We start from the raw sequence: 18,148 nt of genomic DNA, 5'->3' as shown, positions 1-18,148 counted from the left end.
TTTTGCAAAGAATAGGCTGATATTTTTTCAGAAAAAAAAAATGTAAAAATTTTACATTTGAAGATGTTGGTTATCAGCTTATTGCAATAATCCGATTTATTATAAAATTTTCTCCAGCCGCGTTTAACTTCAAAGGGAATGAGGGAGAAGTTAGATCGCTGGGGTTTTAAGGTTGAGGTGTTGCCCTACAACACTTATCTCTTCTTTTATTATATAAACAACCATTTTAAAAGGACAAGTGAAACTCTGAGGAGAGTCATCGGGAGGGCTGGCTTGACGTTCTGACCGCAGAGTCAGGAAAAGTAGTGTGAGAAGCGAGGGGAGTCTCGTAGGGGAGAGACTGTCTTCTCTAGATCATCTCTGGATCTGGAAACCTGACCCTCTGCACCCTTCCTGCCCACTTAGTCTCGTCATAGTGGGGCTTTGTTGGACGCGAGGAGAAAGCGAAGTCCTGAACAACAAAGCACAGAACATGACCTTTAAGAGCGGTTACCAAGAACGCCATTGTTATGGGGCATCATGACCACGACAGTGACTTGGAAGGTCTATGAGGGGGGAACAGTGAGGGACTGGACAGGGAACAAACTGTGGCACCGGACTCTGTGACAATAGAGAGGACTTCTCAAGCGCCTCAAAAGATTCCCTGACACACTTCAGAAAGCCATGCCCAATTTCCCTCAGGCTCCCGCTCCCACTGTCTGACCACCAGGAGATTGCCGGAGCCCCGTGGCAGCCCGGGGAATCCCTACCGTGTCACAAATCATCTTGTCTTCTTGCCCACCGACCTGACCTCGTCTCCCAGGGTGTACTTGTGGAAGGGAGGGGCTATTTCTTTCTAGAACTCACAGATGCTGGGGAAGGGCACGCCCTCTGTGATTTTGGGGGAGCAGATGTCAAATGGGAGTGGTCCTCAACAGAACTTCTGGAGATGGAGAAAGTGACTCTGTTTTGTAGAGCACTCGAGATGAAGGTGGAAAACCTCTGAGCACGTGAACCATCACAACGGGCACTTGGCAGGCACGTGGGTCCAGCCCAGTGCTCTTTGCCAGTGAGCATAGATCAGTATTGGAATCCACGTAGCCACTGTTCATTGTGTTTCTACGTGATACATATACTGTTTAGCCTCCAGTTCTAGAAGAAGGAACAGAGCGCAGTTACTAGAGATAACCAGGAGGCTCAAGGTCGTAAGTGAAGTATGAACAGAGCTGGATATTCTAGCCTCAAGTCAAAGGCAGAGACTTAAGGGGAAAAATACCAAAAATGAGATCGCCTTAGAGAATAATACAACGAAACTAAACTAACCAAAATAGGCTTCGTAAGATTAGGACTGTGGATATACAACATAAAATCCTTTAGTCTAAGGGACATAGAAGTTAGGGAAGAGCATGCATGTGACAGAAATTACCAGGCAATAGGAGGGAAAAAAATCGAAGCTGTATTAACAAAAAATTGACTTCCAGCACAACATAGATGACTATCTTGTCACCTGGAATGTTGCACCCATTTCCTGGTGACCCATTTGAAGAATACTATTAACAAAATGGGAAATATCTTGAAAATAATTCAGAGAATGATGACCAGGATTTTGAGGGGTCTATGGACTCTGAGTTATCATGAAGGTCAAAGGAGTCATGCTGAGTTAAAGGTTCTGCAAAGGAAAATGCATTACCCTCTTCAAATGTTTGAGCTGCTTCTGTGTAAGTGAAATATTAGACATAAGATATGCATCTCCAGAGATAATAACTAGGGCCAAAAGGAGGAAGAGACATAATGGTGGGACTTGATAACACTTAGGGATGCCCCTAGGTAGCCGTCAGTCAGAGGCAGGGGTACTGCAGGTGGGACTCTATAATGAGAATGCGATTGGAAGTGATAGCCTTGGAACCTTTCCAACATCAATGGCTCATGGTTTTAGTAATAATTTTCAGTTAGATTTTATTTCATTTTACCCATGGTTTTTTGTGAAGGACCCCGCTATGGTTTTCCTAAATCACTGAGAAGTTGTGATGGCTGAATTACCTTTCCTAACATACTACCTATCGTTCCTGGAATAGAATAAAAGCATTCTTATTTACTCAGAGTACACCTGTTTCCAGTTCTGAAAAATCAAAATACTTGTGCAACTTTAAAGGTATTTGAGACTTGTATCTGATTGACAATCAACCCAAATTCACGGCTGCACTCCACAATGTCTATCAAAATAATACCCTGGGGCAGCTTGCACTGGGAGGCGATACCATGCTCTGTGAATGGAAGGCGACAGTATTATCAGCTTTATAATTATTGTTACATCCTCAGAAAGGAAGTTCTAGTAGACACAATGTGTTCTCACAGAGCTTTAGGATAAAAATCTTCTTCTGGCAATCACTTTCCGTATGGCTGTCTGGACATCTTTGTTCCTGAGGCTATAAACCATTGGGTTCAACAATGGAGTCACAACTGTGTAGGTCACTGTCACAAGCCTGTCTTTGTTAGATGAGAACTTGGCTGAGGGCCGCAGGTAGACAGAGGAGGCACAGCCGTAGTGGACAATGACCACAGTGAGGTGGGACGCACAAGTGGAGAAGGCTTTCCGCTTGCCCTCAGCAGATGGGATCTTCAGAATGGTATGGACAATGAAGCCATAAGAGATGCAGATGAAAGTCAGGGGGACCAGGAGTGCTAGAACTCCACCCAAGAAGATGACCAGCTCGTTGATGTAGGTTTCCGTACAGGCAAGCTGGATAACTGGTGAAATGTCACAGAAGTAGTGGTTGATTTTATTGGGACCACAAAAAGGGAGTTCAAAAACTAAGAGGGAGCCTGTCAGTGAGAACAAAAAGCCAATCACAGCACAAGTGGCTGCCAGTTGTCCACATACCTGCCAGCTCATTAGGACAGGGTACTGAAGCGGATGACAGATGGCAGCATAGCGGTCATAACCCATGACCCCTAGCAGCATGCAATTAGTGATAGCAAAACCAAAGAAGAAAAACATCTGGGTGGCACAGTTAATAAATGAGATTGTTCTGAGCAGAGACAACAGATTGATGAGCATCTTGGGCAGGATGACAAAGGTGTAGCAAGTCTCAGAGATGGAGAGGATCCCCAGGAAGAAATACATAGGTACATGAAGGCTGCGATCCAGGCGAATGACAGTGACAATGGTGATGTTCCCACTCAGAATAATCAGATACAGGCACAGAAACACAGCAAAGAGGATGAGCTGGATTTCTCCAAGGTTGGAGAACCCCAGCAACAGGAACTCTGTGACAGAGGAGAAGTTAGCTTGCATCACTTGGTCCCCAAGACTGACCTACAGAGAACAGGAAGGAAGGAATAGACTTTATTTACCCTAAAGATGCAGGTAGTTCATCCCACTCTGGTTGAGGAGCAGCAAGTAGAAGAGGAAAGGCAGATGCTGGCAGGAATGGCCTGTTGATCATGTCAATTTATGGAGCTGTTTCAAAACAGAGTGCACCTGTTTCCAGTGACATTTCTGCATCTCTTATAGTGCTGAGGTCTAGGTAATTCTTTCACACTGCCTGTTTCGAATAGCAATTAGGGAATGGGAATGTTTGAAGAGTTCCCGTGTGGCAATCCAGCTCTGCCATTTTTCACCTGCACAGCCCTCCATGCCTCTGTGCTCCCATCTGTAACATAAAGATGCTCACAGCACCTCTCTCCCCAGTTCCTCATGGAAATTAAAGCACTTAACATAGCACATGCCCATTGTAGACTGTCAGTAGATGACAGCTTCTGCCACTCATGTTGTTTAATCTTCAGGAAGAGGTGGCTAGCTCTTCTGATGTTTTCTTTTGGATGGGCTGGAAGCGTACTTCCACCTCCGATTTTTTTTTTAACTATATAATTTTATTTTTACAAAACTACCGAACTAACATTCAAACCCAACTCCTATTTGTGCATATTTTTGGTGATAATAATAATGCGTCGATGTCAGTTTATCTTTTGATTAAATCCCACAACCTGTTTGACCCCCTGGAGAGAGGGGAGTTGGAAGGAGCCTTAGTGCACTGAAGTAGCTCTAGAATGATCTCAGGTTCTCACAGTCAGGCTGGTCATTGGTTTTACCACCTACATAACACTCCCCAGGAAGAGCAACCAGATTTAGAGTTCTGCTATAATCGTAGTTTAAAACTTCGGACAGAAATCCATCCAACCCATGTAGACCTCTCCTCAGTACAAGCCATTATATCTCTGCACATTTTCCCTGGAATTCCAACAGAGCTCACCGCTGCATTGGACACACCTGATCTTGAGGGGTTCAGCTCCTGCAATTTTTCCCCACTAATTGATGGGCAGATCCTTTCCCCTCAATTCAATCAAAATCAAGTTTGAATTTAATAAAGTAATAAACAAACATCCCAAACAACCAAATAATTGAAGAAAATGAAAACACAGTATGGATTACAAAATGAAATTCCTTAGCTAATGTGGCTCAGTTTGAGAGACCAACTGACTACTGAGCCCACACCTTCGGGGTGAAGTTCTTTCACCCACACCAGCTCTGAGCGATGCCACTTTAGGTTCCCTTGCCTTTCCGAGAAGGCTGGTAGCAGAAGTATCAGTTTTATTTTTCTGTCTATGACTCTGGCTCTTCACAATCCTCTCTGCATCTCTTGATGGCTAACGAAAGCGCAGCGCCAGGCTCTTCCCCGAGGAATGGCGTTCATTTACCTCCTCAGTTCCCATCTCTAAGGCTTATGCCGTAGATTCTTTGCACAATATGTGGATAATGAGATCTAAAGACAGTGGAAGGTCTGTAAGGAAAAACATCTCAGTTAGACCCTCCTTTTACCCTTTTTTCTCCTATGACACTTTTCCTGGCACACCATTGTCACCAGAGAATAGTTTCATGGGACATTTGACAATGGAAGTTGAATGAACTAAATGTGGAGAGCTCACTCTTGACAGGGAGTCATAGGTACTTGCCCTTTCTTTTTCAATTACCCAGGGAAGACTTCTGAAAGAACCAGTCTTTCAGGGATGGTGGATAGAGAAGGAAGCCATTCCGTGAGCTCTGGGAAACAATATTTTATGTCATTGGTTTGAAGCCGTCCCTGTGCCTGTTACAGCTCTGTTGGTGATGCCCTGTTTTATTTTATCTCACCAAAGCCCTATAGTATCCTCCATGTTTTTAAGCTGCCATAGACATGTGCAACTTGCTATCCTCACATGCTCTTTGTAACCATCACTAACGAGAATAGAGCTCATGGGTTAATTAGAACATTTCTAAAATTATCAGGCATGACTCGCACTTGTCTATCCGTGGACCCAAACACTATCTTCACTTAATTTCTCACATAAAATAACCCAACAGGGGCTATTTCTCTTTGTGCCCTTAGCACATGGCTATTAGAATTCAGTGACACCCAGAGATCTAATCAAATGAGATTAAAACATTAATGTTACTACAATCATTTCTGTCCTGAAATGGCTTTTTTCTGTTCCCTTCTATGGCTGACATGTCAATGCCCCAAACTGTGGATTCCTACCTCCTCTGCTGAGAATTCTGAGAAGTATCCCCTAAAGCATCATTGAAAAACTTTTCTTTGGTCTCTTATTAGCTGTGGTGCCAACATGCTGGGTTATATTTATACTTCCCAAAACTCCAGGGAACCATTGTTGCAATATTATCTTTGGCATAGTTCCAATCCCTTCAATGAGGAGAGAGGATGCAGGAAACACCATGGACCCCAAATCTCACAGGTCAAATTGGATAGAAAGGGAACAGGAAGAAAACTGGTGTGGCAATTAGTTGGCGATTAGTTCCAGGTTGCCTGGTAGCTCATTAGGAGCTGAAAGCTGTTGCAGATTAAGGAAAGAGACTTGAATGTCAGAACCCATACTGTAGGAGGCGACACAGGGCTATCTCTTCCGAGGTCTTTCATGTGCAGAAGAAGCCCTTTCTATCCTTGGGTTTCTGCAGGACAAATCAAGTCTTATTCTATCATTGCAGAAGAAGAAACAAAGTTCCCCCTGTTAGTCTAGGTTCATCTGAACCCCACCAATTTTGCACTGAGGAGAGGGCGTGGGAACATAGTGTGAGGGAAGGGGACAAGTGTGACGTCTTAGCTGGCAGAACTGAGACCTGGGAGAACAGCAGTGATGAGCAGATTTGAGGGCTGAAGGGAAGGGTGGAGTGTTTGCGTGCAGGTCACAGACCTGATTCTCTGCTTTTCCCTAGCTTCCTAGAGATGACAAGATCTCCAACCAATGTCTGCCCCAAGAGTAGGGATTAGGGCTCAAACCTGTGGGTAGCACCCTCCAGGGCTTGGCGAGTCCTTCAGTGATCCTCACTCATGCCTGCAATTCTCTGAGCGTCTGTCCCAAGACGAACGAGAATGGCTGTGGTGCTGGAGAAAAACCAATGAAGTGCCCCTTCTGCATCTGTGTGCCACTGTTCCCCTGTCCTGCACTGGAAAGGAGGGTAAAAGTCACACTCCTCTGTTGCTGGACTCAGCCAACACAATTTCCAGAACCGCAAGTTCCCTGGAAATTGTTATGCTTCCTCTTCAGTGAAAGAATATAAAAATCCCACCTTCTGTACCTTCCCTCATGAGTCATGAGTGACTCACACGAGGATGTGAAAGAGGACTGAAGGCACTTGGCAGCAAGGTCTGCCCCCATGGCACTGTTTGCTGTACGTCCTGGAGTGGCTCCAGGCAGAGATGTTCCTTTTGGCAATCCCTAGCAGCCGCCTGCAGAGCAGCAGAAACTCCCAAATGAGCTCAGCCTGACTCAGAGTCTTTTTCTTTGCAGTTATATCACTTTCAGAGACTACCAGCAGAGATCTGACAATAGCTACTGCTGCTTCCAGCAATTGTCAAATGTGCACGTGAGTCCTCAAGAGCCGCTGGATCCCAGGGTTTCTGGGACATCTGGTCACCTCAGCGCATCTTCCAGAGTAAACATTTCCGCCCAGGGTGCTGACCTGTCCTCAGCCTCGCTGCTGCCCAGCACCTGTTCAAAGACCCCTAAGGTTTCCGAGCGAGAAGAAATCTGAAAATACTGCAGTTAGTCACATTTCTAGAATCACATTTTGACACACTTATAGATTTAGGACCTGCCTCTTATTTCCTTCTCAGGCATGGAAAGATACTTTCTAGGAAGTTAAAAATAACCGTTGTTTTTTATTAGAGTTTAAACTCAAGTTTCCAGTAAACTTAGATGAAACATAATTCCATCTCAAATATTTCAATATAGTTCATGCATGAAAGTGAAGAAATAGCCCTGGACATGCTTCAATTCCACATTCAGAGAAAAGCATGTAAACTAAACTCAAATTGAGACACTTTGTCTCGAGTAAAGGTTTGTTTGTAAATACTGCATGTCATCCCCAAAGCGGCAGGTCCATACAGCTGTAGGGGTGGCTTTCTTGCCCAGGAGACATTGTAATCAGGCACCACTCCCAAGTATGAACAATGTGAACATAGGAAGCGTAGGTTCTAGTTATATTTTCCAGCAACTGCTAAAGGAAACGAATTCTGATTTCCATATTTACATTTTTTAGGGTTCTATGAGATGAAAGCTCTCAAGAAACTTCATTTCCTTTGGTCCGCTCTCTGCCCCAGAAAATGAGGAAGAGAAGAAAAAATTAACAGTATTGCATTGTATTAAAGTAAAAGAAAAATACATTAGGTGAAAAAAAAGAAGGTAGTGTATATCAAAGGTACCATTTAAAATCTTTTTAAAATATGGAATCTCTGAGAAGAAAACTGAAAACAAAAATTTCTAATACATAAAATTATAAACAGTTTTGAGATGAAAAAGAAATTTCTGTATTTGATATAATGAAAGTGGCAGTTAGAGGATACTTAAACTTTAAAACTACAAGTTAATATAAAAACTAACAAGATATGATGGTTAATTTTTTTTTCATAGGAACTTGACTGGGCCACGTGGTGCCCAGGTATTTGCTTGTATATTATTCTGGGTGTGTCTGTGAGGGTTTTCTGGATGAGATTAATATTTAAATTAATAAACTGAGAAAAGCAGATTGCACTCCCTTATGTGGGTGGGCCTCATCCAATCGGGTGAAGGTCTGAATAGAACAAAAAGGCTGAGTAGGACAGGTTTCTCTCTCTCAGCCTGTCTTGGAGCTAGGACATTTGTCTTCTCCTGCCCTAGCCTCTGCACATGGACTGGAACTTAACATCACTGGCTCTTCTCGTTCTCAGGTGTTCAGACTTGTACTGGAATTACACCATTGGTTCTTCTAGATTTCCAGTCTGCCGGCTGAAGATCTTGGGGCTTGTCAGCCAAATCCTTGCTTGAGCCAAGTCCTTATATCTATCCATCTATCCATCTATCTATCTATCCATCTATCCATCCATCCATCTATCATGTATCTATCCAGCTGATGCGTCTGTATGATCTACCTATATAAGATATTTAGATATTCTACTGGTTAAAATTACACTATAAAAAGACGACTGTTACATTAGCACCTTTGGTTTACAAGTGAAAGAAGTATGGTGCAATTTAGCATGACAAAAGCTTAAACAACTGGGAAGTTCAGGACAAATCTGATCAGATATGGCTCAATTCAGTAACATGTATTACAACATTACACTGAGTCTTGGCTCAGAGGTCAACCTCTGAGAACTGTCCTCATCCCTAATTTACTTCTCCCTAACATGTCTCACAACTTTCTGTGCAGTTACGATTATTTTTTCCTCTACATACCTGTTTTCCACTCCGTGGGGATCTTTCTCCCTGCTTTGCTAAATATATAAGCCCCACTCTAGGATATTGCCTGATATGTAATAGACATTCAATAACTATTTGTTGAGTGAATGAATGTTTATTGAATAAGTCTTTTCCTCTTTCTCTCTCTCACTTGACCTAGCTTCACTCTTTGTGCTAGATTTCTTTCTCCACAAGCTGGCTTTATCCAAATAATGGGATAAAAATGGAAATGAAAGTCTTAAACCTCCATTCTTAGTGACGCAATTCAAAAGACTGAGAGATTCAGTCCACACAGCTAGGTACGCAATATAATCAAGATTCCTCCTAGAGAGAAGACAAGGTGGAGCACTGTGTGGTTGACTTCACAGGCCTTTTTACCCAACCCTATACTGATGGATGGAGAGGGTAGGGTTTGTATCTCAAGTGAAACACTTGAAATGGTTCCTAGATAAATTATGTCTTATTCTACACAAAAAGTGAAAAAAATCCAACTTATACTGGATTCAATACATAAAAAGGAAGAGGAATCCATCACCCCTTTATCTGAACATACATCAGCACATCAAGAGATTAGCTGCAGGCACACTGTGAGCCACAGACTGTGATGTCATCAGACCATGAAGTCATCAGACCATGATGTCATTGGACCATGATGTCATCAGAGCTCAGACAGTTTTTCTAGCTCTCTTCTATTTCAGTTTCACCCTCTACCTACAGTTTTCTTCATGGTACTGAAAACAGGAAGAAAAACTGAGGTCATCTTTTTTTTTACATTGCTCATCCAGAGAAACAAAATGGTAAGGATTTGAGTATATTGTAGGAATTAGACTCAGTTTCTGCTCCCAAGTGTTGTATTGAGAGAAAGCAGTGTAATTGTGACAGCAGCAGCATTTCCTTGGCTAGAGATTTCAGCTATTGTCCTGTGTTCTTGAATCAATAATTCCAGTGACAGACTCTTTTTTTTAATTTTTTAATTTTTATTTTTTTATAATAATATTTTTTATTATATTACGTTAGTCACCATACAGTACATCCCTGGTTTTTGATGTAAAGTTCCACGATTCATTAGTTGCATATAACACCCAGTGACAGACTCTTGATCCTTTCAAACTTTCCAATAATTTATAGTTACTTGAATTAAATTGAAAAATACTTATATAATTTCCTGTTTCCTGTATTAATTTCCAACTGAATCAATGATTAAGTAGTTAATTAGGGAAAAATACTAAATAAAATATTCTATTTAAATCATGGGGTTAAAAGTTTCATAAAAGTAAAGGGGAGTAGAAATTCTACTTCTGGTCTCACTGAGTAAGTGCCTAGATCAACCCTCCTGAAGATAACTACTACAAAATCTGGAAAACAAACAAACAAACACAAAGGGCAGCTATATGAAGGGACTAAGATAGGATGACAGCAGGCAGCTCTAGTGTGTAGTCAACACCTGGAAGAAGGTAAGTACACAGGATAAGCTCTTTGATACAACTTCCAGTTTTAATGAAGGCCAGAGTCAGCATTGTTTGTAAAAAGATTAAAACTCAAAAAGGAAACCAACAGGCTTTCTGGCACAAAGAACCAGGAAATAGAGTTTAAGGTGACCGGAATGCTGACAGGTGAGGATAGAATCCTGGAAATGGAACAGCCAGAGAGAGAGATTCATTCTACATGTATGTTCTGCCCCAATGTCTGCCGATCCCTGAAGCATGTCTGTGTGGGCAAGACCCAAAGCAGCCCAGAGTGTGAAAGACTTAAACAGACATTTGAACCACCACCCAAGGGAACAAATTTTCAGTTTTAGTTCAACCAAGTTACTTGCCTACTAAAGCTAAAAACACCAACAATTGTCAAATTCTTATAACAGAGTCTCTACGACATATTATTTACCAAGTCACACTTCAATCCAAAATTATTTTACATAAACAGAACCAGAAAAATATGGCCATTCTCAGGAAAGGAGGCAGCCAATGGAGACTTAATGCGATGGAATTCGATGTTGAAATTGGGAGGCCAAGATTTTAAAACAGCTGTGGCAACTGTGTCCAATGATATCAAGTAAAATGTGCTTGCAACGGGTATATGCCATGGGACGTATAACAAGTCTCAGAGGAGAAATAGAAACTACAGAAAAAGAACCTCCCCCCCAAAAAAAAGATAGAAGTGAAAATACATTATCTGAAAAAAAACCAAAACTGCATCATTTAAGACTGAGGTTGTGTTGAGGATGATAAGCAACTGGTAGCTCTCACACGTGGCTATGGAGAGAGTGAGATGGCAAGTGCTTTGCCGAATTGTCGGGGAGACTCTTAGAAAGTTGACATCTATTTACTACACGACTCCTCAATTCCACACCTAGATATTTGCTAACAGAATGAAAAAACGCCGTGCATTATGGAAAGAGGTGCACACGAATGTTTGTGAGGCTCTGTACCTACGGGCTAAAAACAGTTACATGCCCACCGCCGGGTGCCTGCAGAGACACGCTGCCGTGGTACTTACACAACGGAACAAAAAGAATGGATTCCAAGGTCACGCACAGCGTGGATAAATTTCAAAAATATGGTCAACGGAAGAGGCCAAAAAGCAAAAATTACATACTACGTGATTCTATTCATTTGGAATTCTAGTGTTGTCAAAGCAGTGGCCGTCTAGGGGACTGATCGGGAGGGGGCATGTGGACAATTTCAGGGTGATGGAAATGTTTTATATCGATCATGGTGGCAAGTACATGGGTATACATATTTGTCACAACACAGAAGACCATACACTTAAAGTGGATGTCTTTTATGATATATAAACTATGTCTTGATCTCTTCGGGTAAGAGAGGAAACATAAATGAACCCAACGCCACATATGAAAGCTAATGCTGGAAAGCTGCTAGAAGCAAATGTGAGAGGAGCTTTCCTTCACCCTGGTTTAGGAAAATGTTTCTTAGACAAGACCCAAGAAGCACTAAACAAACACAAAAAATAGATTTACGAGTAAATTTAATCAAAATTAAAAAGCTCACTCTCATTATTAAGAAAACAGAAATGCGAGCTACGGACTTGGGGAGAATATTCACAATACATGTATCTTACAAACAACTTTAATACAGTATTTATAAATAAGTCCTAGAATCCAACAATTAAAAAGCAGTCTTATTAAAATAGGTAGAAGAGTAGAACAATTTGCTAAAAAGACATATGAAGAATCAATAAGAAAATGAAAAAGAAAGCATTCAACAATTAGGTATCACGGTAATACAAAATAAAACTAAATGAGAGACTACTTACCCCACCAGAATGAGTAATATATTTAGAAAACAAAAACAAAAACAAAAACAAAAGCAAAACAAAACACCTGGCATTACCAAAAGCTGGGAAGAATTTGAAGCAACTGGAGGGAGTATCATGTGGCACGACTGCTTTGAAAAACACTGGGCAGCATCTTATAGAATTAAATATATATCTTCCCAGACACAAGAGAGGAATAAAAGCAAATGTCCACAAAACACCTTTAAAAATTATGTTCATGGCAGATGTAATCATAATAGCCAATAAAAGGCAACAACCCAAATGTCTATCAACAGATAAATACGTAAGGATATTTTTGCATATTCATACAAGAGAAGCCCGTGCAGCAATGAAAGAACAGAATGCCGTGCGACTCATTTTTCAGTAATCATAAAGAAGGAAATCCTGCCATTTGCAGCAGCGTGGATGGAACTTGAGGACATTACGCTTAACAAAATAAGTCAGACAGAGAAAGGTAAATACTGTATGACCTCACTTATGTGTGGAGTGCCAAAGAGCTGAACTCGTAACCACAGGGAGTAGGATGGTGGTTGCTGGGGGAGGAGGGCGGGGAGCGTGGGAGATGCTGGTCAAAGGGCACACACTTGTGGTTGTAAGATGAGTAAGTTCGGGGGTCTAAGGTAGAGCGTGATGACCTTAGTTAACAACACTGTTGTATTATTGAAAGTGGCCAAGAGAGTAGATCTTAAATGTTCTCCCCGCACGTACACAAAAGATAATTGGTGAGGAGATGCAGATGTTAGCTGACCTGGCTGCGGTGATCACTGCACAATACACGCGTATATCATTGTTACGTTACACACTGTTATCTTACACAATGCTATATGCCGGTATATCTCAATAAAGCCAGAAAACAAGAGAAATCAATACTGTGTTGTCTCAAGGCAGGAAGCCAGCTGGAAAGTGGCACGGAATAATATTTGGGGTGATAGAACTGTTTTATTGTTTGATTGCTGTGGTGATTAAGTAGGTGAATGTATTTGCAAAAACTCACAAATAACTTACACTTAAAATACTTGAATTTTATTTATGTAAATTATTTCTCAATTTAAAAATGTTAAGGGAGAAGTGAATGCAATAGGGAAGTTAAATTCCCCATGGCCACATTTTAAAGAATTGAATCAACAAAACATAAGAAACTCAAAATACGATATTAAAAATTGTGAAAGAGAAAGCAGAGGAAATTCTGATTATTCTTCTGATGGTCCTAGCATCGGAAGAACAAGAAGAAACAATGGTCAATGGTAAGAACCTAAACATCAGTTGGCCAACCTGAGGACATCATCCAAGACGGGGAAAGCGTACGGTCTCCGTTAACAGTAGGATAAGAGAAGCACAAGAGGAGATCCAGCTCCAAGGCTAGGGGTGAATGGTGGCCCAGCCTCCCCTCTGTGAGGGCAGGGAAGCCAGTCTCATACAGATTAGTTCAGACAAATGACACTCAGCTCACCCACAGTTATTACACGGGAAAACCCAGCAGAACAAGACCCTCGTTGGAATTCGCGGTTTGCCTTTGTAGTGACAATCCGGATGCAGTTTCTCCCCCACATAAAGGCTCACTACCCAGTGGGGGCCGTCCTATGGGTGGGGGAGGCTTCAGCTGTCTGTCCCTCCAGGCATTTCATTGGCAACATGGACACCTCACCCTAAGTCACAGTCTTTCCCACGGCGACCCACACCCAAACGTTGACTGATGTGGGTTCATAAAGGTCTGGCCATCTTGGCCCAACACAGGGCCCCTCTGAATGGTCATTGTACCACTGAGCTCACTCCCAGGGCGGCTGATGCTGACCCCGGGAGTCCCTCCAGCATGACCATCTTCTCTGCCCAAGACTGCCGTCCCACGGGTGTGAATCCCATGCATTTACTACTAAACACCCTACATGCCACGCCCTCTCAGAGTGGGCTTCCTGGAGAGCTCACCTTGAAAGAGCCTGGAAGATTCGTCCATGAAACAGATGGAAACGCCTACCCAGTATTTCAGAATGAGCCGAAAGGAATTAAAGAAGTGATAGAATGTGCAAAATACTAGCAAAGATCAGAATTTAAAAGATTTCAGTTATGGGGCGCCTGGGTGGCACAGCGGTTGAGCATCTGCCTTCAGCTCAGGGCGTGATCCCGTTGTCGGATCGAGCCCCACGTCAGGCTCTTCTGCCATGAGCCTGCTTCTTCCTCTCCCGCTCCCCCTGCTTGTGTTCCCTCTCTCGCTGGCTGTCTCTATCTCTGTCGAATAAATAAATAAAATCTTTTAAAAAAAATAAATAAATAAAAGATTTCAGTTATGAGTGATTAGAGGAAGAGTAGTCTTGGAAAGCGAAGGAATAGATCAGGAAGCCTCTAGAAATGAACAAAAAACCACTTCACAAATGAAGTCTAAACTTGGGAGTGCATATGCCAGAATAGACGTGATGGACAAGGCCATCAACAGGAAAAGCAGATATGAAAGAGGGAGGACTAGAGATAGGATGAAAATAATTCTAGAGAAGGCATCCTCCAGAATTCCATCCTTACCAGGTTAGAAGGCAGCCAAGCACCGAGGCATGACATGAGAAGCACAGGAGCTGTCTCTGCTGGACAACACCGAGCAGCGAGGTGTTTACGATATTCCAGTTTTGACCCAGTTAGGTTCATTCTGTGAAAATTCATTGCTGTGCCAATCACGATTTGTACACTTTTCTGTTGGTGGGTTTTGCTTCCATAGAAAGTGGACCTGATACACTGTCCTTTCATGAATGCAATTTCTTTTATATGAAGGTATTCACGATAATATGTTCTCTGCATTTTTATATTTCCTCTGAAAATATTTTGCTCTTGTGTCTTGACCTCCGTGTTTCACATTCAAGCCTTCTTCAAATGTCTAACAAGCCTTGGATGTTCAAATATATTCCGGACTGTGGCGCTGAAAAGCTTGCTAGAAGCTCTCTGTGCGTGGGTGTACCTAAGACTGGTGGGCTCCCTGTAGGAGGAGAGCCAGGCAGAGCAAAGTCACTCATTTTGTTGAGGTCACTCCTAAATTCCAGTCACCTCTGGTGGAAAGAGATTGTCCTGTTTCCTAAGGGACTTGTTTAAGGGGGCTGTCACCTTCTGGGAGCCGAGGTGGGGAGAAGCCAGTGAACTTCTGTGCTGCCAGCAGGCTCACGCTCACACTCACCCCTGCTTCAAGCACAGCTCCTGCTGTGCCGCCTGCTCCAGAAAGGAAACCCCCAGGCTCCCCCCGGTTGGAAGAAATAGAACGCAGCGCTATCAGACGAGAGTCTGTGGTCTGGTCTCTGAGCTCTTTGCTATCAACTTGGGATGAGATGGGTACGAATGCAACATAATGAGCAGCTGTTACAGAACGTGACGTTACTGAGACATCCCATCAGTGCACACACACCTTTTATAGAGAGAATAGGATATCAGAGGTTTTTCCTTTCATTTCTCTAATACTTTATTTATTTGTTTTTTAATTAAAGTTTTAGGCAGTGAACATACAGTGCAATATTGGTTTCTGGAGTAGAACCCAGTGATTCCTCACTTGCATACAACACCCAGGGCTCATCACAACAGGTGCCCTCCTTAATGCCCATCCCCCATCTAGCCCATCCCCCACCCACCTCCCTCCATCAACCCTCAGTGTGTTCTCTATCCTTAGGAGTCTCTTATGGCTTGTTTCCCTCTCTCCTTTTTCTCTTTTCCTCCTTCCCACATGTTCATCTGTTTTCTTTCTTGCATTCCACATATGACTGAGATCATACGGTATTTGTCTTTCTCTGACTTATTTCACTTAGCATTTTTATTGTACGTTACCGAAGTATTGGCTTAGGATGAAATGGGAAAATAGAAGAAAGGTCCTTCCTGCAGGTGATCCGAGCAGCGCCGACTCAGAAGTTGTGCTCCTCCCTGAGACGTTAACCAACCTTGCTCTTCTCCGCAGCCCTGGGGAGGCTCGAGTGTGAGAGGATGTCCAGCCACAGCTCTGTGCTAGGACCTGGTTTGCTTTTGGTGGGTGGGTTTCCCACCTTGTGCAGGTTTCCCACCGTTCAGCTCTGTCCCTTCTGGTTAGAATCATTTTTTTTTTTTTTTTTGCCTCTATAACTTTTTACTTCTTATCCTTACTGTGCGTTATCCTCTCCTGTTTGCTTCTTGTTGAGTGCTTTTGCGTTCATTATTTTAGTGGGTTTTGGAATAAACTATATGTGTGGAATCTCAAAAAGTTTATTTAGCGTTTAAAAAATAGATTTCATAACAAAATTCATCAATCAGTATTGCTAGAAGTAAAATTGTGAAGTATTTGAAATGAGCCCAATGAAACCATGACAAAACATGCGCACACAAAACAAATCAGGATCTCACATACTGAGATGGTTTAATCACAAAATTAAGATACTCTCCATAATATGATATTATGTTAATCTAAATAAAAGTATTTCATAGGGAAGAAATTTGGAAAAAAAATAAAATGCAATGAATTCTAAAAACAGAACTCGTAACAGTCACATTCTGTCACTAACACACACGCAAAACTATAAATAAATAACAGAAATTATTTAAACAGTAGCAAGGAAATATCTTTAACAAATAGACAAATACTTGTTCCTAAAAAATATTTGGGCAATAAATGACCATTGCAAACATGTTAGGGAGGAAATAAAAAAAGAACAGAATGAATTAATGGAGATGGCCCATGGCGTGCTTACAGAGATACGCAGTGCTTTAAATGCCTTAATTATTTAACGACTACGAATGAAAATAATATAAAAAGACTTAACCCAAAACCTGAAAAATGGGAGATAAAAATAGAAATAGAGGTAATAATTTTTAAATATAAGAGCATTATTGACGATTATACACTTTAATTTGAAAATCTAAATAAACTTAACAAGAGAGAATGCGGCTACATTTTACTTAGAAATAGAGTCACATGTGAAATATGAACTTCACTTTCATTCATTACGCTTCAAAGAGAATATTCATGTGCTCAGCGTGTCCAGAGTGCCATATACAAGAAGACGAGGTGTCTGAAATTCAGGTCATGTAGGTAATGGGGAAAGTCTCCGTGTGGTAACACCTCAAACACCTGTGAGCCAAGATGGGAGTCAGTGTATGATGTGAGAGACAGAGAGCGTGAAAATCAGAGGAAGGCAAGTATCTGCTAGAACAAGGGGAGCAACACGTACCGGGTCAGCACAGGATGCGTTCCCTGGGAGGTATTGAGGAAGGACCAGATGTACAGGGGACATGTGGGACAAGATGGCCACCAGAGTCATTCTCTCTCAAAGCACAGAGTCTGATGACAACTTTGAAACTGGGTAGGTCCCTCTCCTTAACGGATTCAGTGTGGAATGCCATGGAAACCTCTCCTCCAGCTTTTTTCCGGGGACTGGATGGTAGATTTTTTCCCACTCATTCAGGTAGCGTATCTTCTATGTTACAAACAAGCGGTTCAAAGGGGTAGTCAGAAAAGGCACCTGGAAATACCATTTTAGAGAACTGGAAGAATAAAAGGTCCTTGCAAAGATGTGCAAAGCCTTGATTAATACGAGCTTACACTCTGTGCAGTTGTACATTTGACATGTGCTTTCTGTCATCTTATCCATTAGATACAAACAAAAACTGTGAAATAGAAAAGGAAAATTATACTATCTTTATTTTCCATATTTTAAAAGTTCAGGTTCAGAGAACAATCGTGACTTTCTTAAAGTCAGGACTTAACCGGTGTCGGGCTGAAACTCTCGAATTCCTAGAGCAGTAAATGATTTCCCCACCATGTCACGCCCCTGTGTCTGAGCCCCCTTCAGCCTCGAGCACCTTCTTTTAAGCTGGACATAACCTTAAGCCAAGAGTACAGTCAGAACTTTGGGGCAAACAAACTGAAGCTAGAGCAAGAGATAAAGGTTTTTAAGAGCCTTTGGAGAACTATAAGTCATGAGGAGGAAAGGAGGAGGAGGAGAGCTAACCTTTAGTGACAGACACTGTGCAGTCTCCTTTAATCTTTACAACAGCCTGGAGAGGAACGTACTATCATGCCTGCTTTGATAACAGAACATTTAGATCCTGCGACATCAAAGAACTCATCCAAGGCCACACACTCATACCGACGATATTACCGGAAACTATTATGACTTGAACACTTAGTGACACATTTGGCCCAAATGTGTGTGTACCGTTGAAAACGTTTTAA

General features: G+C 42.0%; 1 protein-coding gene across 1 annotated transcript; it reads right to left on the bottom strand.

The window, feature by feature from the left end:
- Positions 1-2,338: 2,338 nt before the first annotated feature.
- On the bottom strand, positions 2,339-6,304 carry LOC103672134 (olfactory receptor 10R2-like). Its single transcript, XM_008700802.1, has 3 exons — positions 6,301-6,304; positions 5,724-5,742; positions 2,339-3,281 (listed from the first exon to the last, which is right to left on the bottom strand). Exons 1-3 carry the CDS (start codon positions 6,302-6,304, stop codon positions 2,339-2,341), a joined length of 966 nt encoding a protein of 321 aa, XP_008699024.1.
- Between the last annotated feature and the right edge of the window lie 11,844 nt (positions 6,305-18,148).

Source organism: Ursus maritimus, unplaced genomic scaffold, assembly GCF_017311325.1.
Source record: "Ursus maritimus isolate PB19 unplaced genomic scaffold, ASM1731132v1 scaffold_2, whole genome shotgun sequence".
Taxonomy (NCBI): domain Eukaryota; kingdom Metazoa; phylum Chordata; class Mammalia; order Carnivora; family Ursidae; genus Ursus; species Ursus maritimus.
Note: the sequence above shows the minus strand (reverse complement) of the source record. Positions and strands in the feature narration are given on the sequence as shown.